Consider the following 25058-nt stretch of genomic DNA (forward strand, 5'->3'; position numbering starts at 1 on the left):
TCTTTCAGATCAGGTACTGAAGCCGTACAGTGCCCTGCGGAAAACAAAAATCTGGTACAAGAAGCTGGCCGTGTATATCATCCAGATGGCACTGTATAACGCTTACGTGCTATTCCGTTCTACCAGCCAGAGGGGGACATTTATGCACTTTCAAGAGGAAGTCATAAAGGGCCTAATATTTGGGAACCAGCAGGCAAAGGGCCCCAGTACTTCTAGTACTGGCCCCCGTATTGTACCAGGGCAGCATTTTCCTGATGAAATCCCCTCCACTGGGAAAAAGGGCAGGACACAAAAAAGGTGCAAAGTTTGCTATAAAAAGGGAATAAGAAAGCAAACTATTTTCCAGTGTGACACTTGCCCCGACAAACCCGGCCTATGTATAAAGGAGTGTTTTAAAATATACCACACATCTATGGCTTATTAGGTTCATCATTTCACCGTGCTTCGGGGGTCTTGCTAATGCCACATAGCACCCACCATTCATTCCACCAGAATCTGAGCCGCAAAATCCAAAAATCACTCCTTCCCTTCTGAGTCCTGCCATGCACCCAACTGGTATTTTTTGGTCACATGTGAGGCATTGCCGTACTCGGGAGAAATTGGGGCACAGATTTTGGGGTGCTTTTTCTCCTTCATTCCTTGTGAAAATGAAAAATCTTGAGCCAGAACTGCATTTTTGTGTAAAAAAATGTAATTTTTCATTTGCACAGCCCAGTTGTATCAAAATTGGTGAAACCCCTGGGGGTTTGAAATGTACACTATACCCCTAGATGAATTCCCTGAGGGGTGTAGTTTGCAAAATGGGGTCACTTGTGGGGGGGTTCCACTGTATTGGTGCTTTGGGGGTCTTGCTAATGCGACATAGCACCCACCAACATTCCACCAGAAGCTGTGCTGCAAAATCCAAATATCACTCCTTCCCTTCTGAGTCCTGCCATTTTTGGTCACACATGAAGCATTGCCGTACTCGGGAGAAATTGGGGCACAGATTTTGGGGTGCTTTGTCTCCTTCATTCCTTGTGAAAATGAAAAATTTTGAGCCAGAACTGCATTTTTGTGTAAAAAAATGTAATTTTTCATTTGCACAGCCCAGTTGTATCTAAATTGGTGAAACCCCTGGGGGTTTGAAATGTACACTATACCCCTAGATGAATTCCCTGAGGGGTGTAGTTTGCAAAATGGGGTCACTTGTGGGGGGGGTTCCACTGTATTGGTGCTTTGGGGGTCTTGCTAATGCGACATAGCACCCACCAACATTCCACCAGAATCTGTGCTGCAAAATCCAAATATCACTCCTTCCCTTCTGAGTCCTGCCATTTTTGGTCACACATGAAGCATTGCCGTACTCGGGAGAAATTGGGGCACAGATTTTGGGGTGCTTGGTCTCCTTCATTCCTTGTGAAAATGAAAAATTTTGAGCCAGAACTGCATTTTTGTGTAAAAAATTTAATTTTTCATTTGCACAGCCCAGTTGTACCACAATTGGTGAAACCCCTGGGGGTTTGAAATGTACACTATACACCTAGATGAATTCCCTGAGGGGTGTAGTTTGCAAAATGGGGTCACTTGTGGGGGGGGTTCCACTGTATTGGTGCTTTGGGGGTCTTGCTAATGCGACATAGCACCCACCAACATTCCACCAGAATCTGTGCTGCAAAATCCAAATATCACTCCTTCCCTTCTGAGTCCTGCCATTTTTGGTCACACATGAAGCATTGCCGTACTCGGGAGAAATTGGGGCACAGATTTTTGGGTGCTTGGTCTCCTTCATTCCTTGTGAAAATGAAAAATTTTGAGCCAGAACTGCATTTTTGTGTAAAAAATTTAATTTTTCATTTGCACAGCCCAGTTGTACCACAATTGGTGAAACCCCTGGGGGTTTGAAATGTACACTATACACCTAGATGAATTCCCTGAGGGGTGTAGTTTGCAAAATGGGGTCACTTGTGGGGGGCTTCCACTGTATTGGTGCTTCAGGGGTCTTGCTAATGCGACATAGCACCCACCAAAATTCCACCAGAATCTGAGCTGCAAAATACAAAAATCACTCCTTCCCTTCTGAGTCCTGCCATGCACCCAACTGGTATTTTTTGGTCACATGTGAGGCATTGCCGTACTCGGGAGAAATTGGGGCACAGATTTTGGGGTGCTTTGTCTCCTTAATTCCTTGTGAAAATGAAAAATTGAGCCAGAACTGCATTTTTGTGTAAAAAAATGTAATTTTTCATTTGCACAGCCCAGTTGTATCAAAATTGGTGAAACCCCTGGGGGTTTGAAATGTACACTATACCCCTAGATGAATTCCCTGAGGGGTGTAGTTTGCAAAATGGGGTCACTTGTGGGGGGCTTCCACTGTATTGGTGCTTCAGGGGTCTTGCTAATGCGACATAGCACCCACCAAAATTCCACCAGAATCTGAGCTGCAAAATACAAAAATCACTCCTTCCCTTCTGAGTCCTGCCATGCACCCAAATGGTATTTTTTGGTCACATGTGAGGCATTGCCGTACTCGGGAGAAATTGGGGCACAGATTTTGGGGTGCTTTGTCTCCTTCATTCCTTGTGAAAATGAAAAATTTTGAGCCAGAACTGCATTTTTGTGTAAAAAATGTAATTTTTCATTTTCACTGCCCAGTTGTACCACAATTGGTAAAACCCCTGGGGGTTTGAAATGTACATTATACCCCTAGATGAAATCCCTGAGGGGTGTAGTTTGCAAAATGGGGTCACTTGTGGGGGGGTTCCTAACTTTTAGCATCTTATGGTGCCTAGAAACCTACATGGTGCCTAAAAAATAATCTCATAAAAAGGAGGCTCCAAAATCAAGTAGGTGCTCCTTCTATTATGAAGCCTGTGGTTTGGTCAACGTGCACACTAGGGCCACATATAGGATATTTATGAAAACAAAAGAATTGGGGGAATCAATTTTAGTCACATTTCTCTAGTAAAATGTACTGTGTTCCTTAGAAAAATGTATTAAAATTGAAAATCTGCAAAAAAAATGAAATTTTGAAATTTCACCTACACTTTGTTTTAATTCCTGTGAAACACCTAAAGGGTTAACAAACTTCCAAAATGCTGTTTTGAATACTGTGAGGGGTGCAGTTTTTGAAATGGCATCATTTATGGGGGTGTCTCACATACAAGTCCCTCAAAGTCACATCAGAACTGAACTGGTCCCTAAAAAAAATCAGTGTTTGAAATTTTCTTGAAAATTTGAGAATTTGCTATTCATATTTTAAGCCTCCTAGTGTCCAAAAAAATTAAAAAGGAGGTTGAAATAATGATGGCAACATAAAGTAGACATATGGTCTATGTTAGTTATTAACTATTTTGAGTGGTATGATTATTTGTCTCACAAGCAGAAAATTTTACATTTTGAAAATTGCAAAATTTTCCATTTTTTTACGACATTTTGGTATTTTTCACAAAAAAACACAGACTGTATCGACGAAAATTTACCACTAACTTGAAGTACAATGTGTCACGAGAAAACAATCTCAAAATCACTGGGATAAGTAAAAGCAAAAAAAAGTTATCACCACTTAAGTGATACATGTCAGATTTGAAAAAAAGGGCTCTGTCAGGAAGGCAAAAACTGGCTGCGGCGGGAAGGGGTTAAGGGGTGTACACATGGCACAAATTTGGCAGGTGATTCTGACTAGTCAAAATCACCTAGGTTAGCTAAAATTTCACAGCGTGGGTGATAGCGATGCGCGGACTGCTAAGTCAGTATTGCCTAAAGCCCTGTACACACGGGGCGATATATCGCTCACGCTGAGCGATATATCACTCGGTGTCCCATTTGCATCAGCGACCAGAGATGGTCGCTGATGAAAAAGAAACTGCCGGGGGAGCCCGTCAGTGGAAATCAGCTACAGGCGATCACTACGGGCAGAAAACGGGAGCACGCACCGGGCGATATATCGCCGGTGCACACTCCCATCGCTGGCAATATGGTCGCTCAGCGACCATATTTCCAGTAATATTTGCTATAATCGCCCCCATGTGTACGCACCATAACATAGATAGACTGCGCAGGCAAGGCAATTTTGACTAGATCACAGACTATCATTAATTAGACAAAATCGCTAAGTCAAAATCTCCAGTGCACCTATCCAAAACTGCTTGTGCATCTCGTCAAAATTGGCAATTAGCAAATATACAGTGTGTACACAATTTGACAGTCTTTTTGTATAAAAGAAAGTCCTGCAAAGTATAGTGTGGGCAGCTGATAATGTGCCAGGTCTTCACTGTAGCGAAGCACACGCACTTTAGCAATGTTCCTACAAAACGATGGTATCCCGATGGGCCCACAGTTTGGTCCCCATCGGGAAATGGGGCTTCAGTGTGAAAGGTGTCATATTAGCTGCCGCAGTTCATTCCAGTTACAATCGTTGCCAATTAAGATCAGCCTCAGGGGTGTATATATTTTTTTAGGGGGGGGGGGGGGGTATTTTTACTACATTGCTTTTATAAATAGGAATTATTTATACCAACTTATTTATAATTTCTTACTTGTGACAATTTTTATCAATTTATTTCCAGTTCCTTATATAGCGCAGCAGATTCCGTAGCGCTTTACAATTGTAGACAGTGATAGAACAAACTGGAGGACAGAGACAGACAGACAGCCATGGAGGTAGGAGGGCCAATGTTACTACTCTAGGATCCAGTCATATCATAATCAAAACAACCCGGTTTACCCAGTAAATTCCTGCATGTCTAGAATTGACAGTTTTAAAATGATCGCAAAAGTAACAAAAACAAAAAACTACACAAACAAGTTCAGCTGCACCCTAATAATGTTTTGAAATTAATATTTGCGAAACCTAAATCTTTATCTGGAAAAAGGGGAACTTGTGCCTTAGGCTCTGAGTGAAGACAGGTGCGTCGAGGGCATGGAACAATTTGTCTGAATGGGTGCGGTATATTTAGAAAACCTTAAGAGACACCAGGTCGACAGGTACATTACGTAGACAACAAAAATGTCAACGTGTCTATAGGTTGACAATACGCATAGTCAAAGTGTTGTTACGGTCATAACGTCAACATTCCAAATCCAGTCGACTATAACAAAGCATGCTGGTTAGTGTAGTTCCACAGCAGCTGGAGTGCCTCATGTTTCCTAACTCCTATGCTACACAACTTGATATGACAATAAGACACATCAGACAATACGGCGGACGTGGCCGACTCGGTTTGTCGCATTATTATTCTACCCACTGATTACAATGTTCTTGTCAACCTAATGACCCTGTCAACACTTTGGTTGCCTACATTTTGACCAGGTTGATATTTTGGGGTTGAGCTTAGGATTGTCTAGAATTCTATTATCAATATCTTGACTACATCCATACAAAGCATTGCAAATACTTATAGAGTGCATCATTTCTTTAGTTCGGAAGTCACAATTGTCGCAGCTAGTCCAAAGGGGATAATCACCCATACAGAGGTATAACCAAGGTGAGGGAGGACCGCACAGATTAGAATTCACTATCTGATTGGTTCCTGTGCCAGCTCTAGGGAACATTATATAAATCTATGGGCCATGCCGTGAAAATGTTCCTATACGCCACACTGTACATGTGTTTTATTGGCTTTTTGTGGAAAACATCCTATTCACAGAAACAAGAACTAATGTTCCCGTACACACAGTGTTAGCATTGCAGTAAGCATTGGTGCAATTTCCTCTGGGTAACTAGCAGAAGTTGTTCCGAACTATGAGGACAGCGAGTGACACACAGTAGTTAGAGACAATCGCTGGATCGGCTTCCACTCAGGGCATCTCTACATTAGAAGGTCTGTAGCGCTTCCTGGAAATTTAGAAAAAACAAAGTGTACTCTTCAGAAACAGGAAGCAAGTGGAGGCGTAGAAGAATTGGAAGCGAGATGTCGCAATACAAACCTATGTGCAATTATTGTTGTTTAAAAACACAGAACAAATATATACGCGTGTGAAAATACAGATTAAAAGGGCCACTAACCCCCAAATGAAAAAGCTTCAGCAAAGAACCCCTGTTAAGCGCATTGGGTGTAATTCAGAACTGTCGCTTTGCTGATGTTTTCACAATTGAAAGATTATCGCGACACTGCGCATGAACCGCGAAAGTAATGTGCATGAGTAATGGTGGCTTTGCGAGTCCGCTCACAATGAGCATTCCGCTGCAGAGTGATTGGCAGGAAGGAACCATTTAGGGGCGGTAACGGGGAGTGGCAGTACAAGTGCAGACATGAACATGTACAGAGAGAAACATGGTGCCTTTATCACTACCGCTGTGCCCAGTTTGCATATCCATAGACCTACTCACCCGGTGAATGTTCGCAGTTATTATTGTGTATAGGCTGCACATGTGTGTGAATGAGTTGCTATAGCTACGGTGGGCAGCTCTTTTCATCCTGCACAGCAGCTTCACATGCGAACATTAGCAGTAGCAAAGCCTAAAAAAAACCCTGTAATCGCATTAGCTTACAACTCTGAATCAGGCCCATTGTTCATCGGTAAACTGACTTTCCACACAGCTCAGCTAAAAAAAATATTGGTACTTATGTAGTAACTGGGCTGCCGATTTTGAAATCGGGTCCATCGCATCGCATCGCACCCGACCATATCGCATGCGATGCGATGCGATGGACCCGATTTTTCCATAGGATTCAATGTTAAAATGGACTGAGTCCATTTTAACATAGAATTCAATGGGAAAAGGGGTCCTTTTCATACCCCTACTATCCAAGTGGGCATGGAGTTGGATATAAACCTGTGGCGAGCGTAGCGAGCCACCGAGCCCGAAGCGTGGCGAGCGTAGCGAGCCCCGCGAGGGGACACAGAATACCGTCCGCTCGCCACGCTTCGGGCTCGGTGGCTCGCTACGCTCGCCACAGGTTTATATCCAACTCCATGCCCACTTGGATAGTAGGGGTATGAAAAGGACCCTTTTTTCCCATTGAATTCCATGTTAAAATGGACTCAGTCCATTTTAACATTGAATCCTATGGAAAAATCGGGTCCATCGCATCGCATCGCATCGCATGCGATATGGTCGGGTGCGATGCGATGCGATGGACCCGATTTCAAAATCGGCAGCCCAGTTACTACATAAGTACCAATATTTTTTTTAGCTGAGCTGTGTGGAAAGTCAGTTTACCGATGAACAATGGGCCTGATTCAGAGTTGTAAGCTAATGCGATTACAGGGTTTTTTTGGGAAAAATCGGGTCATCGCATCGCATCGCATCGTCGTATGCGATGCGATATCGCATCGCATCTGATTGTATGCCTTAACTTAAGGCATACAATCAAAAAATCGGCAGCCCAGATACTACATAAGTACCAAAATATTAAGTCTACACTTCATCAGAAACAACCGAAACACCTTCCGTACACTGTATACAGAAAGGAGTTTCATGCATATGAGCCGCTGAATCATCACGGGCCCAGGCCCTATGAATGAATAGGCCAATGAATAGGCAAAAGCAATCTGCTTTGTAGTCAGCCAGGGCTTCTTCACTAGTTAGCAATGTGCTTTAGTCTCTATTATGGCAACTTCTGCTGGAATAAAAGTGGGATGATCGAGATATAGAGGCAGGTTGCCTCGAAACGTCGGTTTTCATGTGTGAATTCAAGAATTTATCTGCACCAATTCCCGTGAGCGCTGCGGCAAATCTTTGAGCACGCATTCAGTATATCTACGACAGACCCCCTGTGCGAATACCTGCGGTATGTGTAACCCTCGCCGAGGCATTCACATGAGCAAGAGATTTTAGGGGGGGGGGGGACTTCCTCCATTTTTTTGGGCATCCTCATGATAACGCTGGGTGTTCCCCTGGGAAAGCAGGCGAGAGGCTGATGTCAGCACCCGCCTAATTGTTGTTTGCATTCTACGACAGTAATAATAGTCAGTTCTGACTTATTTCTGAAGGGGGTGAGAAATCATTTGATGGATGGGGTGTTCTTTAGTTTCCCGTATGACCCTCCTGTGGCTCATAGTAAATCGGTACCACTTAGCCTAATCAGGTACAAGAATGAATGATACCATTTGGATGAAAACGATGAAGAACTTCGTATGTGTACCCACTTTCCCTTTGTGTGTTATAGTATCCCACGTGAATGTATTTTTCCACTTTGCGGACTTGTATTCAATAAAAGTACAATACTGTATGTATACATAAGTGATTGGACAGCCCCACACAAGCGTTTTCATGATGTATAACAACCAGTGGAACGGTAGAGGTGTGTATTATGGAGTGACAAAGCACGAGTTACACTTGTCACAGGAGAGGAGCGTATTTGGGTTTGGTGATTGCTAGGAGAATGTCTGATGTCAGAGTGTACAGTAGCTACAGTAAAGCATGGAGGTGGTGACTGTTTCAGCTGGTTGGCATGGGCACACTAGGTGTATTGCATGGTCACATTACTCTTGCCCCTGGTGTTTGCAGTCGCCGCGTAGCCCAGGACTTACTTGATGGATGCAAACAAAAAAGCTGTTCCGGACGGCTGCTGAGGTCATTTCCGCTCACCAGCAGGCATAAACATGGCTGCGTTTTTCCAGAAACTCCCAGCGTTTCGTGGGGCACGCCCACGGTTATTGCTGGCACGCGGATGAATCGCCCCAGATCTACCCCCATGTGCCCAATCCTTGTCAATCACGCTGCCATCGGCTTGCAAGCTGAAATAAGTAGCCCAAACGTTGGCCAAACCGATGAAATCTGAATCGGACCCTTTGTGCACTTACCGATTCCTATGAGCTGAATGAGAGAGACTGTTGAATCTTCGTTGCTCTGCTTCACAAGGTTGGAGATGGTTAAGCCGAGCACACACAGAAGGGAAAGGATGGCCAGGCAGAAATAGGTTTTTATTGGCCATGGTAACTCTGCCCAGGGTTTGATCTGTCATTTAAGAGAAAAAAATATATATATTAAGGGCACAGATATATACAGCCAGGGCTATTTTTCAGTAGGCTCCAGCAGGAACTGAGGCCCTTATTCTAGTTCACTCTGACAAAATATTTCTTAAATGGACAAAACCATGTGCACTGCAGGTGAGGCAGGTGTTACTTGTGCAGAGATAATTAGATTTGGGTGGGGTTTTACACCTGCCTCACCTGCAGTGCACATGGTTTTGTCCATCTAAGAAATATTTTGTCAGAAAGAGTGAACTAGAATAAGGGCCTCAGTTCCTGCTGGAGCCTACTGAAAAATAGCCCTGTATACAGCCATACTTATAGTACTATATGTAAAATATATGCCCACCTGTGGACTGGTGTTAGAGCACCTCACAATCACATAGATGAGCAGTACATAATCGGGGTTATTCTGGTTGGTTTGCAAAAGCAAATGGTGCACAGAAGTTTATAATGGTCGGGATGGCCACAGCCCGGCAGCCATCTGCCATCTGTTCCAGTGGTGACATCCGGCTGCAATCATCTGGCCCGGAACGTGGCCGAACCGTGTGAATGGACACACTACTGTCCATTGTTAACTACTGTGCATGGCATGGCTCTTGGCCGTGTGGGCTTTCGCTGCCCGGTGTCTGCCAGAGCGCGTGAAACAACAGTAACTCTCTCTGCACGTTACATCAGCCCCCCCTGCAGTGCACATGGTTTAGTCCATTAAAGAAGGCATTTGCTTTTGCAAACCAACCAGAATAACCCCCAATGTGAGCAAAATTACACAATTAGTAACACAAAACCAGCAACACATTATATGCAGCACTTCTCTGTGTGTATAGGAAGAGGCAGTGCTTAGCCAAACCTTAACAAGGGGGCATATTACTGACAGGAGGTTCCTGTGCTGTAGAATACATTCCTATATTTATTACCAGTTCTTTCTATGAAATTAAATCCATCAGTTCAACTGTGTGATCCGACATCTCAGGTTACTCCGATGTCCAGTGAAACCACAATATACAATGAAGCTGGAGGCGCAACCACTGGCTTTCGCATGCCCAGAATATGGGGCACCCACAGCCATGTTTTCTGGAACACTGTGTCCACCCTCCCTTAACCCAATCTTTGTATACGGTATTCCAATGCTGCTAATACCTCTGCACGCTCTGCTATATAAAGCAACTGTAAGTGAATGGAGCCCTCTAGTGGTAAAAGAACACATTTATTTTATGGTTCGAAATGTAACTGTTCTGAGAACTATGCCAAACAGGCCAAACATCCAGCGTCCATTTTATTTGTCACCAAGGCTGTATTTATATGTTCCAGTAAGTCAGTAGCACAGAATATAGGGTAGCACTGCAAACATCAAGCACTTTTTTTTAGAAATAGAACAAACAAATACAAAAATGTGCAAAAATAGCAAAAAAAGCAATAGAACATAAAAACTACATTCCGTGCGTGGAGATTTTCTGTAGAAAGCCTGTGTAGTTTCAGCCCCCCCCCTCTCTGCCAGTCCACATCAGTTCTTTAATGCAGAGAGCCATATCACACTGTGTAGGTCAGGCAGACGCAGCGACGGAGCACAACGAGACTCTGTTATTATCAATTATCTTCTTGTCCAGTGGAGCAGAACAGAGAGCTTGAATATGGAAGAAGGACTTTAATACATATAATTCAAAACGGTCTGCTACGCATGAGCCTTGGAAAAATACATCCAGACACAAATAAAAAGGGATCTGTGAAGCACTGGATGATGACAGAGATAGATTAATAAAAGGGGGAATCCAATCAAAATACATTTGTTACCCCTGATCCTCAGACATGTTATTAGAAAGTGGATTTAAAAAGGACATAATATAACCAAGCTGGAAGAACAGAGCATGAAATCCCATGGAGAACCATGTAGGGCCAGATTAACTATGGGGCCGATAGAGCTGCAGCTCCATGCAGTCACATACAAATAGGCCCATCACCGGCAACCCATGGGCCATAAATCAGAACTATTAAAATAGCATTTCAGTTTTACACATTTATGTAATAGTTCTTTTATACATTTCGGGAAAGACTGGAACTTATAGTGTATGGGGGTTCTACATGCCTACATGGGGCTGGCCCCACCAACTTCACTTCATATAATAGGCCCTTGGTACTTGTGTATTAGCAGGGCACCGTAGGTAAAGCGCATCGCATGCGATTTTCCTATGTAATCCTGCTCATCTGCCCCACCTGCAGTGCACATGGTTTTGCCATACAATAATGCCATGCCATGCCATGCGATTTTTTATCGCATCCTATCTTTTTAATGGATTCACTGACACAGAGCAGTGAATACATTACATAGGAAAATCGCATCGCATGCCATACAATATGGCACACAATGCGATGCGATATCACTACCCTGAATAGCCCTCTACGCAAATGGAGTAGTGGGCGCCGTGATAATACACAAGTACCAGAAATTATAGAATAGATTGGATATATTCTATATAAAATACTACACACTTGCAGTTAATCTTTTTTTTTCTGACTATGGGCTGTATTCAATTATTCTCCGTGCATGGCGAGAGATTTTTTCTCTCGCCATGCACTCGCCCTGTTCCGGAGGGCTCGCTGCCACTCCTGCTCCCACTATTCAATGTGGTTAAGACTCGCCGCCACTCGCGGCAGGGAGCTGGCAGGGAGCCGGTGGCAGCCAGGGAGATTAAAGTCTCCCTGGCTGCCCCAGAACATATGTGGAGGGGAGGTGGGCTCCCCGGGACCCAGGCAGCACAAGCTGCCCCCCCCCCTATAGCCAGCGGGGGACCCAGTATTCACTGCACCCGATCGTGCATATGTAATGATCGGATGCAGTGAATATATGAATATCTAATGAGCGGCTCGAGAGCTCCGGCCCCCTGCTGGCTGCTCTGTGTAAAAAAAAAAAAAAAAATTTAAAAAAAATATTAATATATATTCATGTGCTATAAGCACATGAATAAAAATAACATGCCCCTTCACAGAAAAAAAATCCTGATTTTTTGACACCAAAATAAAAAAAAAAAAAAACCTTTTAGTTTAAAAGTTCACATTCCAGCTCTCCATGAAAAGATGGAGAATTGCTACATGGAGAGACACGGTGAAAATCACTTCGAAAGACGGCGAAAATATCACATTGTATAGGGTGGTTCACTTTTGGAGAACAAAATGCTCCTTCCAAAGCGAAAATAGCACAAACTCGCCATAAAACAGGGCAAATTTTTCTCATTGAATACTGCCCTATGCACCTGGAACATCTCTCGAGCCACCAGCAATAGTCCACAAACTCACGGATACGTTCTCTACTAACTATGGTTTTTTTGTGTGCATTGTGTTAACACTATTCTGCAGGAGGCTGCGAGCTATCACACCCACGGCTCTCCAATTCAAGTGAATGGATCGCAGCTGCGTGCACTCACACCCGGAAGTCACACTGCGTACTTTATGCGGCAACATTAGTAAAGGCCACATCTGCATTCACATCCCAGTGGCCCTGGTATCACTGTTCCATCACTTGAATGTCTTTATGAATGCCCTTGCTCCTCAATGAGATCAGAAAAATAGTCCAAATGAAAGCTGGGAAAATGCATCTTTATGGACATATTTTCAGGTTTAAATGGGGGGGGGGGGGGGGGGGGGGGGGAGAGAGATAACTTTGCATGAGTTTCCTGACCACATGTTCGTACTCTGGGCTTCGAGGGTTACCCAGAAAGTTTGTGATGATAAAATGGAACGTGACCCAGACATTTCTCTCATTCTCCTTCATTCGTATGCCTGGTGAAGTATCTGATATGCACCCCAGCAGTGTAACATGATTTGTGCATAAAGATACATTCCCTTAGCTTACGTTTACACAACTTTCCAGAAAACTGAGGAAATCTCATGAGGAGTAAGAACGTTGTCATCAAGGAGGTGAATATCATTGTGGACTATTATTGGTGCCTCAAGAGACATAATCTAGGTGCAAAACACACAGGACGTTTTCTGAAAAGGACCTTTCTTCCAGAGTACATGTAATTACTGTACGTACTATTTCATTATATTTATGTACAATGTAAGTATACTTTCAAACAATATTACAATCTCCAGACTATATTTTTTGGTACTTGTTCCTGGCACGGCGCCCATCGCATACCGTATGCGCTACGATATTCGGGTAAATGACCCGGAATGTACAATTAAATATCGCATAGCATCTCATGCCAGCATATGGTATGCAATGCGATGCGATTTTTAATTGTACAAGCAACCTGATGGGTGCTACAATGTTAAATGCACCCCCATTGTCAACGCCACCCCCACTATCAACGCAACATGAAGCGTGGCGAGCACAGCGAGCCCGCGAGGGGCGGCGTTACGCGTCCTCCGACCTTTTCATACCCCCACTATCCACGTTGGCGTGGAGTTGACTTTACATAGTGTGGCGAGCCCGGCAGGTGACGCGGAATACATGATAAGTAATCCGCGTCTGCTCGCCACGCTTTGGGCTCGCTGCGCTCGCCACACTATCTAAAATCAACTCCACGCCGACGTGGCTAGTGGGGGTATGAAAAGATCGGAGGACGCGGGCTCACTGCGCTCGCCACGCTTCAAGTTGGCGTTGATAATGGGGGTGCATTTAACATTGTAAGCACCCATAAGGGTGCTTGTACAATTAAAAAAATCGCATCACATCGCATGCCGCTATATTGCATGCGAGGCACTTCAGGGGCGCCGTGCTAGGAAACAAGTACCTATTTGTTTTTCCAAAATATGGACTTAAAACTTGAGATAGCAAAAAAAAACACCCTAACTCTATTTAGCAAAATAAATTCTATTTTTAAATCTGCACAATAGCTATACAACATCACTGATGAAAACCTTAACCTTTAGAAAAAATAAAAAAGTCAAATGCAGACCAGTATAATCATACATATAACTAGCATTTCTGTGTTGCCAATGTTTTAAAATGTGGCTTGTGCAAAATAATAACGGGCTGGCACCAAAAACTGAGCTTAGGGCCTGAGTTGAGTTGAGCGCTGTTGTCCGAATTCGCAATCCGTTCGCTTATTGACGGCACATGCATACGGATTGTAGCACCGATTGTGCACCAGCGAAAATAGCAACAAAAATAGAGAAAGGATCTAATTACAATCCCTTCGAAATATGTGGGGGCCGTTTTCTTGGAGTGTCTGAAAAAATGCAGCATGCACAGACGTCGGTCAGCCTGTCTCTGTAGCAGTTGTGGAAGGGTCAAACGTTCTCTCATTTGCACAGATTGGGGAAATCATTTGAAGGCTGTTGAATTTTTTCACAGGACGGGTTTTCTTTCTCTCTGGGTGGTGGCTATTTACTCACAGTCTTCTGCAAATATGCAGATAAGCGATCAGGTCTAGAGTGCTGCAGGGCTTTCAGCGTGATTTCCAAATCAAAACACATCAGAGCTTATAAAAAGGTTTATATGAATAAACACTACACAAATAAAACAAGTAAACCCAGTAATAAAAATCAATACGGTGTCTCACAGGGCTGAATTTTACTATAGAATATAAATACCGACCCTGGACAGGAGCTGGGTCGGAGTGCCTGGATTTAAGACCCGTGTTGACTCTTTCACACCACTTAAAAACCCTTTTTTCAGCAAATTACCAGGTTGAAAAGCTTTAACCTGGTAATTTGTGGGTGGTATGAATGGGGTCCGGCTGCAACCGGCAAAATGACCCGTAATAATTGCCGGGTGGCCGGTGCGAAAGGGGTATTAATATAGTATTTGACTAGGAAATCACATTGGCTTGGAATAGGTATAAAAGAGTTTCCTCATAGCTTAAAAGAAACACTGAGGAAGGGAGACACAAAAGGACAAACTGTAACCTGGCTGTATATGCAGTATAAATCTAGTCATCGCCAGTGTTCTCTCACTAGAAAACACTGCCCGTGAGATCAATGGTGCATCACTGTGCGCTGCGCAATCTGTGCTTAGCAGTATCCCTCAGCACGGCGGCTTAGTTGCCCTGTGTGTATAGCGCATAACTGCCCCCACCATAACGTAAAGCTAACTGCCCTCTTTGGGTTGTCTATGTTTTATCCAGATACGTTGGGAAAAATGTAATAGGGTGAGAGAATCAAAAAGTGAGAGATTTGGTAAAAAAATGTCCAGATTTTTAAAGCGGCAATCATTTACACTGCAAATCAACCTGGTTTTGCAGTGTAAATGATTGCCGCTTTAAAAAAAAAAAAAAAAAAAAACCTGGAAATTTCTTATCAAATCTCTCTTTTTGAGTACCCTGTGCATACTCAATTAGTATAGCAACTCCCCACTAATACGGTAGACAGCAAAATGAGCATTGTGAATACAGTATATCTAGCTAATTATTAGAGACAGGATTATATGCATTTGCATATTTGCATATGCATTTGCATATTTTGCCCATTCTCACTGGTTATTGCATATTTTACCTGAAATCTAGTGATGGTGCATATTTTAGGCCCTGCCTCCATTCCACCCGCGAGTCACAGCACTGCTTTGCCCTGCTGCTGCTGGCCAGGTAGTGGTAGAGTGTGCAGGCTAGGGCAATATGTGCGCAGTGTGGGGAACCTTGGATGTATGATATGTCTGACACTGCTGTAGGCTGCCAATCCATGTTGATAAAAGTCAGTCAGGGCGGATGCCATTACGAAGCTCCTGAAATTTTGCCTGCCCCTGGCCTGGGACTTTACACCAAGAGACAGACTTCTGCAGCAGAGGAGGCGGGCAGAAGGATTGTGACATCACGCGGCTCGGAGGAAATGCAGTGTCACAGTATGCGGCGCAGGGAGGAAGCCTCCACTGCACCACCCTCACACGCTATGCTGACATTTGATCCATCGGCGCTGGAGATGAGGGTCCGTGTAGTTGATGCAAGAAGAGCTTTGGACGCTGCAGTCGGCTGTAGCAGCCAGGAAGAAAAAAAATCCTGTGTACAGCATTAGACATCTGCAGATGCTGTGGGCCTATTTTTGAGGTTTATTTGCAACTAATTTTATGCTGATTTTTAAATAAATAAGTTATTACGTTTTTTTATTATTTAATGTAGCATATTTTAACACTTTTCATGCATATTTTAAGTATTTTTTATGCATATTTGCATGCATATTTCAAGCTTTTTATGTTGCATATAATCCTGTCTCTACTAATTATAAATATTTCATATTTTACAGCAGACAACCTTTGATACATAAAATATTGAGAAGTGATACATTGCACTGCATGCACAGCCATCTTTCATATACAGTACGTGACTGAAGGCCAACACAACAGTTTCATTATGTCCACAATAGTTGCATAATCAGTACTTACAGGACCGCATGGTGTAGGAATTAGATCCTGGTGCCGGGGCCGCAGGTTCGGCAGAGGCACTTCGCAGGCATCACCGTTTTGTGAAACAACAGACCTGTGGTGATGAAAAATACCAATTACCAAACGCTGAGCAAGAACGGCCCATTCTGATTCGTCACACATTGTATGCAGGGCCATCTTAACGCATGAACTTATTGGGCAGCTGCCCTAGGGCCCCACAATTCTAGAGGCCTTCAAGCAGGGGTTTGCTGGTGCCCCCGGGTGCTTTGATTATGAATTACAAAAAATCAGAGCTGCTGGGAAACATTCTTTACAGGCCTACAGCCAACCAGTTACTGGCTGTACGCTGCTAATTGCTGCATGGCTGTGGAGAAACACCGTAGGATGTTAGGATTTTTTATAACGTTAGGGCCTCCAGTACCGTTAAGATGGCCCTGATTGTATGCCACAATACAGTAGAACTTGTGGCCAGACCTTTCTTGAACACATGGCCTGCAGTGGATTTCAACCGAACTCTTAATTCAATTCATTTTAATTCAGGCTTTAAAATAACTTGGAGTGCAATCAATTCTGAAACATGATCATTGTGTCTGAAGTATACATTGCGTAGTTACATTACGTGGGACTAAATGGAGACAATAATACAGTGGGGGAGACTATAGTGCTTCCTGCTTTCATTGGATCGACCACTGAGTTTTTCAGGGTTTTTTTTGAGCCGACATGTGCCGACAGGCGGTATTTTATGCCCTACCATCCACTAAGGCATGGAAGGAGATTAGAATAGTGTATCCAGTGTAGCGCGGCACCGTGCTCAAAGCATATTTTTAGGTACTTGTGTACTATCACGGCGCCCATCGCATCGCAGACCATAAGGCATGCGATGGTATGCGATGCGATGTGACGAGATTTCCCCCTATGTCATACAATGTTAAAATTGTATAGCATTGTATATGGCATACAATGCGATGCGATTTTAAATTGTATACGCACCCTAATGGGGGCTTACAATGTTAAATGCACCCCCACTATGAACGTGAACCCGAAGCGAGCCCGCGAGGGGCGGCAGTACGCGTCCTCCGACCTTCTCATACCCCCACTATCCACGTCGGCATGAAGTTGATTTTATATAGTGTAGCGAGCCACCGAGCTCGAAGCGTGGTGAGCGCAGCGAGCCCCGCGAGGGGACGCGTAATACATGTAAAGTAATTCGCGTCCCCTCGCCACGCTTCGGGCTCGGTGGCTCGCTACACTATATAAAATCAACTCCACGCCGACGTGGATAGTGGGGGTATGAAAAGGTCGGAGGACGTGTACCGCGGCCGCTCGCCACGCTTCGGGTTGGCGTTCATACTGGGGGTGGCGTGGGGGTGCATTTACCATTGTAAGCATCCATTAGGAGGCTTAAAGCACCCTCGTATAGGGGGCTTAAATTGCATCGCTGTGCATCGGGTGTATGGCATGCGTGTATGGCAAGGGGGCGCCGTGATAATACACAAGTACCTATTTTTATTTCAATTCTGTCTGGCCATACAAGAGATAAGAGCAGGGGTGGACAATTGTTTCAGCTGGAAGGGCCACTTAATACTTCCAGCAGATTTTCGAGGGCCGCACTCCAGAAATAGACGGTGTGGTCACTCAAAAGGGGGTGTGTCTTTGAATGTATTGTAGCACACCATATACCCCTTTTACACATCATGCAACACAACAGTAATTCCACACACCAGCTTCCCCTTAGTAATTCCACACATCTGATCCCATTAGTAATGCTGCACATGCCCCCCCCCCCCTTTCCACACACCTGCCCCCATTAGTAATGTAACACACCAGCCCCTCTTTAGATATTCCAAACACTTGTGCGCCAGCCTTGAAAAATGACGCAGATTGCAGCCCCAAACAGTTACGGCGACTCAATCATCCTTGGCAGCGGTGCTGCGGCTGTAGTGACATGTGGGGGGTGGGCGGCTCAGCGCTGCTGTAGGTGTGTCCGATAGCAGCTGTGTGTGCTACGCACAGGCTTAGCATCGGCTACACAGGACTACGCAGCGCGCACACACACATATATATATTTTATATATTAAACATCGGCACTCATCTTTCCTAATTTTGGGGTGCCCTATGGCTTGTGACCACATTATTTAAATAGAAATTGTAGGGGCTCTGCACTAAATTAACTAATATTAATAAACAGTGGAGATTTAGTTCATGTATTGATAAATGCATTTAAGCCTGCAGCCCCCTTCCCAGGACCCTACTTTTCTGCAGGTCCTAACACGATTGCTCAAAACTATTTATAGGGAAATCTAAGTTCTGCTTTGTTCTAGTGAAAGGGCAGGAAGCATCAGTACATATGTGTTATGTTAATATGATTACATTTTATTTATTGTTTTTGTGTAATGTTGTATGTGGTACCTTATGGAGTTGTGGTTACTGGAATAAATTCCTTGTGCATCTTGATACACTTGAAAACAATAAATTCTGATTATATATTTATTTCTCCCCAACTTTCAGCATCCTTGAAGTGGGACTCCTGCACATTGAAGCCATGCCGGGAAGGGGAAGCGGTACTTGTTTCCTAGCACGGCGCCCATCACATACCGTACCTAGTGGTGTGCGATGCGATATTCCCGTTAAATTAACAGGAGTGCTTATACAATTAAATATCGCATAGCATTGCATGCCAGCAAATGGCATGCAATTTTTAATTGTACAAGCACCCTGATGGGTGATTACTATGTTAAATTAACCCCCACTATCAACGCCAACCCGAAGCGTGGCGTGCGCAGCGAGCCCGTGAGGGGCCGCGGTACGCGTCCTCTGACCTTTTCATACCCCCACTATCCACGTCGGCGTGGAGTTGATTCTATATAGTCTGGCGAGCGCAGCGAGCCAATGAGCCCAAAGCGTGGCGAGCCCCGCGAGGGGATACGGAATACGAGCCCAAAGCATGGCGAGCCCCGCGAGGGGATGCAAAATACATGTAAAGTAATCCGTGTCCGCTCGCCAAACTTCGGGCTCGGTGGCTCGTTGCGCTCCCCACACTATCCAAGACCAAATCCACGCCGACGTGGATAGTGGGGGTATGAAAAAAGTCGGAGGATGCGTACCACCGCCCCTCGCTGTGCTCGCCACACTTCGGGTTGACTTTGATAGTGGGGGTGGCGTTGAAAATGGGGGTGCATTTAACAATGTAAGCACCCATCAGGGTGCTTGTACAATTAAAAATCGCATTGCATGGCGCTATATTGCATGCGATTGTATAAGATGCACTTCGATCAAAATCGGGGGCGCCGTGCTAGGAAACAAAGCAGGGGCCCCTTTTTGGCATTACTGCGGGGGCATGCCCCCAGTGATTAGACACTGTGCACATGTACAGATGTAGCCACTCTCATAGTTGCGGCACCAACATACGCGGTGATTGGTGCAATCCTGTCTCCATGCTCCTTATTTGCTCCTGTGACTCATAGAAATGCATTGAGTGGCGATGTCGCAGCATGGTGACACCGCTCCGTGGAATTGAATTTGGCCTGCAAAACAGGAACGAGCGATTCCTCTCCTTCAGGGAGAAAATGCTCTGTTCCTGGACTTTCCTGCTTTGTGGTGAAACACCTTTCTTATCAATTGGGATGCAGTGTAAATCCCGGCGGTCGGGATCCCGGCGTTCAGAATCCCGACGCTGGAATCCCGATCGCCGAAATCCCAACACTTTCTCCCTCCACGACACCCCTGGAGGGAGAATAAATTAGCATGCCGAGCGTAGCGAGGGGTACCGGGCCCGCTGCGTGGCGAGCGCATCGAGCCCGCAAAGGGGGGGGGGGGGCGATCCACGCGCCCCCCTTGTCGGGATTTCGGCGATCGGGATTCTGAACGCCGGGATTTAATACTGAATCCTGTCAGTTACCTAGCTCACCACAGGTGATGGTAATCCTACATTACCAGGGAAGTCCAGGAACAGAGCATTTTCTCCCTGAAGGAGAGGGTCAGGCAAGCAACCATGGTATATCAACATTGGTGGCGCACTCAGAGAGATATACACACACACACACATATATATATATATACTAGGTGATTCATCGCGCCCTACGGGCGCTCTTCACACCGTCGTAAGGGGCTACGCCCCCTTAATTTGTGAACGTTTGTATATGAGAAATATGGTTAGAATTGTATAAAGGTGCCCTGTATTGCAACTTAGGTGTCCGCGAATTGCGGGAGGGGGGGTCGCGGAGGGTGCCGCGAATTGCAGGAGGGGGGGTCGCGGGGGGTGCCGCGAATTGCAGGAGGGGGGGGGTTGTGGGGGGGTGGATGCTGCGAATCGCAGGAGGGGAGGGATTGCAGAGAATCGCGGGAGGGGGGTCGCGGGGTGGGTTGCCGCAAATCGCGGGAGGGGGGTTACGGGGGCGGGGGTTGCGGCGAATCATGGTAGGGGGGGTCGCGGGGGGTGTGCCGTGAATCACGGGAGGGGGGGTCACGGGGTGGGGTGCCGAGAATCGCGGGGGGGGGGGTGTGTGTGTGCCGTGAATCGCGGGAGTGGGGGTTGCGGGGGGGGGTGTGACGCGAATCGCCACAAGAAAAAATCAACACAGAAAGGTCAACACATGTAAATGTTGACATAAGTGTGGCACTTCATTGGTGTCCATGTCGACACATGAGAATGAATATGAAAACATTCAAAAAATGAAAAAAAAAACTTCAAAAACTCATGTCAACCTTTTTCATTGTCGACCATAGCCATGTCAGTGTTTTCCATGTGCAATTTAATTCTGGAGCTGCCGCGAATCACGGGGGGTGCCGCGAATTGCAGGAGGGGGGGTCGCGGGGTTGGATGCCGCGAATCGCGGGAGGGCGGGGTTCACAGGGGTTCTGGGGGGGGTTGCCGCGGGAGGTGGGGGGTCACGGGGGGTGCCGCGAATCGCGGGAGGGGGGGTTGCGGGGGGGTGTGACGCGAATCGCCACAAGAAAAAATCAACACAGAAAGGTCAACACATGTAAATGTTGACATAAGTGTTGCACTTCATTGGTGTCCATGTCGACACATGAGAATGAATATGAAAACATTCAAAAAATGAAAAAAAAAAACTTCAAAAACTCATGTCAACCTTTTTCATTGTCGACCATAGCCATGTCAGTGTTTTCCATGTGCAATTTAATTCTGGAGCTGCCGCGAATCACGGGGGGTGCCGCGAATTGCAGGAGGGGGGGTCGCGGGGTTGGATGCCGCGAATCGCGGGAGGGCGGGGTTCACAGGGGTTCTGGTGGGGGATTGCCGCGGGAGGTGGGGGGTCACGGGGGGTGCCGCGAATCGCGGGAGGGGGGGTTGCGGGGGGGTGTGACGCGAATCGCCACAAGAAAAAATCAACACAGAAAGGTCAACACATGTAAATGTTGACATAAGTGTTGCACTTCATTGGTGTCCATGTCGACACATGAGAATGAATATGAAAACATTCAAAAAATGAAAAAAAAAAACTTCAAAAACTCATGTCAACCTTTTTCATTGTCGACCATAGCCATGTCAGTGTTTTCCATGTGCAATTTAATTCTGGAGCTGCCGCGAATCGCGGGGGGGTGCCGCGAATTGCGGGAGGGGGGGTCGCGGGGGTGTGCCGTGAATCACGGGAGGGGGGGTCACGGGGTGGGGTGCCGAGAATCACGGGGGAGGTGTGTGTGTGTGTGCCGTGAATCGCGGGAGTGGGGGTTGTGGGGGGGGGGGGGGTGTGACGCAAATCGCCACAAGAAAAAATCAACACAGAAAGGTCAACACATGTAAATGTTGACATAAGTGTGGCACTTCATTGGTGTCCATGTCGACACATGAGAATGAATATGAAAATATTCAAAAAATGAAAAAAAAAACTTCAAAAACTCATGTCAACCTTTTTCATTGTCGACCATAGCCGTGCCAGTGTTTTGCATGTGCCATTTAATCCTGGGGCTGCCGCGAATCGCGGGGGGTGCCGCGATTTGCGGGGGGGGTTGCGGGGGGTGGGTGCCGCGAATCGCGGGAGAGCGGGGTTCATGGGGGTTCCGGTGGGGGGTTGCCGCGAATTGCGGGAGGGGGGGGGGTCGCGGGGGGGGTGCCGGGGTGCCGCGAATCGCCGGAGGGGGGGTTGCGGGGGTGTGACGCGAATCGCCACAAGAAAAAAATCAACACAGAAAGGTCAACACATGTAAATGTTGACATAAGTGTGGCACTTCATTGGTGTCCGTGTCGACACATGAGAATGAATATGAAAATATTCAAAAAATGACAAAAAAACGTCAAAAACTTATGTCAACCTTTTTCATTGTCGACCATAGCCATGTCAGTGTTTTCCATGTGCAATTTAATTCTGGAGCTGCCGCGAATCACGGGGGGGGGGGGGGGGGGGTGCCGCGAATTGCGGGAGGGGGGGTCGCGGGGGTGGGTGCCGCGAATCACGGGAGGGCGGGGTTCACAGGGGTTCCGGTGGGGGGTTGCCGCGAATTGCGGGAGGGGTCGTGGGGGGGTTCTTTTTGCAGCGAATCGCGGGAGGGGGGGTCGCGGGGGTGTTTTTGCTGCGAATCGCGGTAGGGGGGGTCGCGGGGGAGCGGGTGTTTTTGCAGCGAATCGCGGGAGGGGGGGGCGTGCGGGGGGGGAGGTTTTGCCGCAAATCGCGGGAGGGGGGCGCTCACCTGGTGGCTGTGGAGTAGTAGTGCTGGGCAACATGGGAAGGCAGTGGTTGTCTGGCACTGTCTGTGGGCTCACTGCGCTGGTTCTCTGTCACATACCTCCCAACATGACCCTCTCCAGGAGGGACACAATGCTCTGTTTCTAGACTTCCCCTTAATGTATGATTGCCATCACCTGTTTTAAACAGGTTAATTTCTCAGAAAGGTGTTCAGCACAGATGAAGGCAATCACACATTAAGAGGAAAGTCCAGGAACAGAGCGTTATAGACACAGACACCCACTTTGAGTGACAGATGTAGCCAAATATATAGGAGATATATATATATATATATATATATATATATACACACACACACACACATATAATCCCCCACAACAAGAGCACATGACATGTGTGTGCAGTATCAGGTAGTATCACTAGGTTACCTAGTACAGGGACGGTATCAGTCCCAGTGGTAGTATAATACTAGTATTGCCGCTTTATGATGATGAAGTGGTGCTAGTGTTCATTGTAGCACCCGCCAACTTTGAAAACCCATGCAGTTCCTCTTCCCTGCCCGGGGTGTCGCTGTCTGCTGTGCTGTTTCTAGCACAGGTCTGGTTTGTATATCAGTGCTTATATACAGACCACACTGTGGTAGAAGCACTGCAGCAGACAGCGACACCCCAAGCAGGGAAGAGAAACTGCATGGGTTTTCAAAGTTGGCGGGTGCTACAATGAACACTATGGTGCTGGCACATGACTGCATGTGTGTGCAGTATCAGGCAGTGTCACCAGAGAGCCTAGGTTACCTAGTACAGGGACAGTATCAGTCCCTGTGGTAGTATAACACTAGTGCAGCTGGTGTATGATGATGAAGTGGTGCTGGCACATGACTGCTTGTGTGTGCAATATGAAGTGGTGCTGGCACATGACTGCATGTGTGCGCAGTATTAGGCAGTGTCACTAGGTTACCTGGTACAAAGACGGTATCAGTCCCAGTGGTAGTATAACACTAGTACAGCTGGTGTATGATGATGAAGTGGTGCTGGCACATGACTGCATGTGAGCGCAGTATCAGGCAGTGTCACTAGGTTACCTAGTACAGGGACGGTATCAGTCCCTGTGGTAGTATAACACTAGTACAGCTGGTGTATGAAGATGAAGTGGTGCTGGCACATGACTGCATGTGTGCGCAATATGAAGTGGTGCTGGCACATGACTGCATGTGAGCGCAGTATCAGGCAGTGTCACTAGGTTACCTAGTACAGGGACGGTATCAGTCCTTGTGGTAGTATAACAACAGTACAGCTGGTGTATGATGATGAAGTGGTGCTGGCACATGACTGCATGTGAGCGCAGTATCAGGCAGTGTCACTAGGTTACCTAGTACAGGGACGGTATCAGTCCCTGTGGTAGTATAACACTAGTACAGCTGGTGTATGAAGATGAAGTGGTGCTGGCACATGACTGCATGTGTGCGCAATATGAAGTGGTGCTGGCACATGACTGCATGTGAGCGCAGTATCAGGCAGTGTCACTAGGTTACCTAGTACAGGGACGGTATCAGTCCTTGTGGTAGTATAACAACAGTACAGCTGGTGTATGAAGATGAAGTGGTGCTGGCACATGACTGCATGTGTGTGCTGTATGAAGTGGTGCTGGCACATGAGGCAGCTGCTGTCCTGTTACACAGGTGGTGGCAATCAGTAAATCTTCAGAACTTGTAGAGGTTTGTATGCTGTGACTTGTAGTTCCACAAAGTGTCAATGGAATGGCACCTGCATCCGTATGAAATACTGTGGTGGAACATGAATAGAGGAGGAGGGGGGGAGGGCTAGTATCCCCTCAGCTGGGGAGCAGTGCAGCAGCCTATGGCCGGCTACATGACGGGCAGTACACAGCACGGGTATGACGGTGAGAGGCACCACATAACGGTCGTCACCTGTGATCATCCTCCTCCATACTGCAGGTTCCCTGCTGGGCTCCCTCCGGGAGATCCGTCCCTCCGCCCCGGCCGGCACTGACGGGAACTCACTGGCGCAGCCTCACGGACGTCACGTCACTTCCACGGCAGACGCAGAATGGCCACCGCCGCAGCCGCGGACCTTGTAGCCCGGCCCGGAGTGTGAGTGCAGCTCCCGCAGCTGCTGCAGCAGGCCAGGCCTGGTGGCGGCTCCCGGTGCATCATGGGGAGTGGCAGCATCCAGTTCTGCATT

At 46.4% G+C, this 25058-nt stretch overlaps 1 protein-coding gene across 1 annotated transcript in view; it reads right to left on the reverse strand.

Annotated features, from left to right (window-relative positions):
• The window catches only part of LOC146043003 (uncharacterized), a 52128-nt gene extending 27070 nt beyond the window's left edge, over nt 1–25058 (reverse strand). Inside the window, exons 1-3 of the mRNA XM_083163355.1 lie at nt 24785–25058; nt 16214–16307; nt 8731–8884 (exon numbers count right to left, since the gene is read on the reverse strand). Of these exons, the coding sequence (XP_083019481.1) occupies nt 8731–8884; nt 16214–16307; nt 24785–24804 (268 nt within the window). The 5' untranslated portion in view covers nt 24805–25058. The remainder of the gene's footprint in view (nt 1–8730; nt 8885–16213; nt 16308–24784) is intronic.

Source organism: Crinia signifera, chromosome 19, assembly GCF_055691185.1.
Source record: "Crinia signifera chromosome 19, ASM5569118v1, whole genome shotgun sequence".
NCBI lineage: Eukaryota > Metazoa > Chordata > Amphibia > Anura > Myobatrachidae > Crinia > Crinia signifera.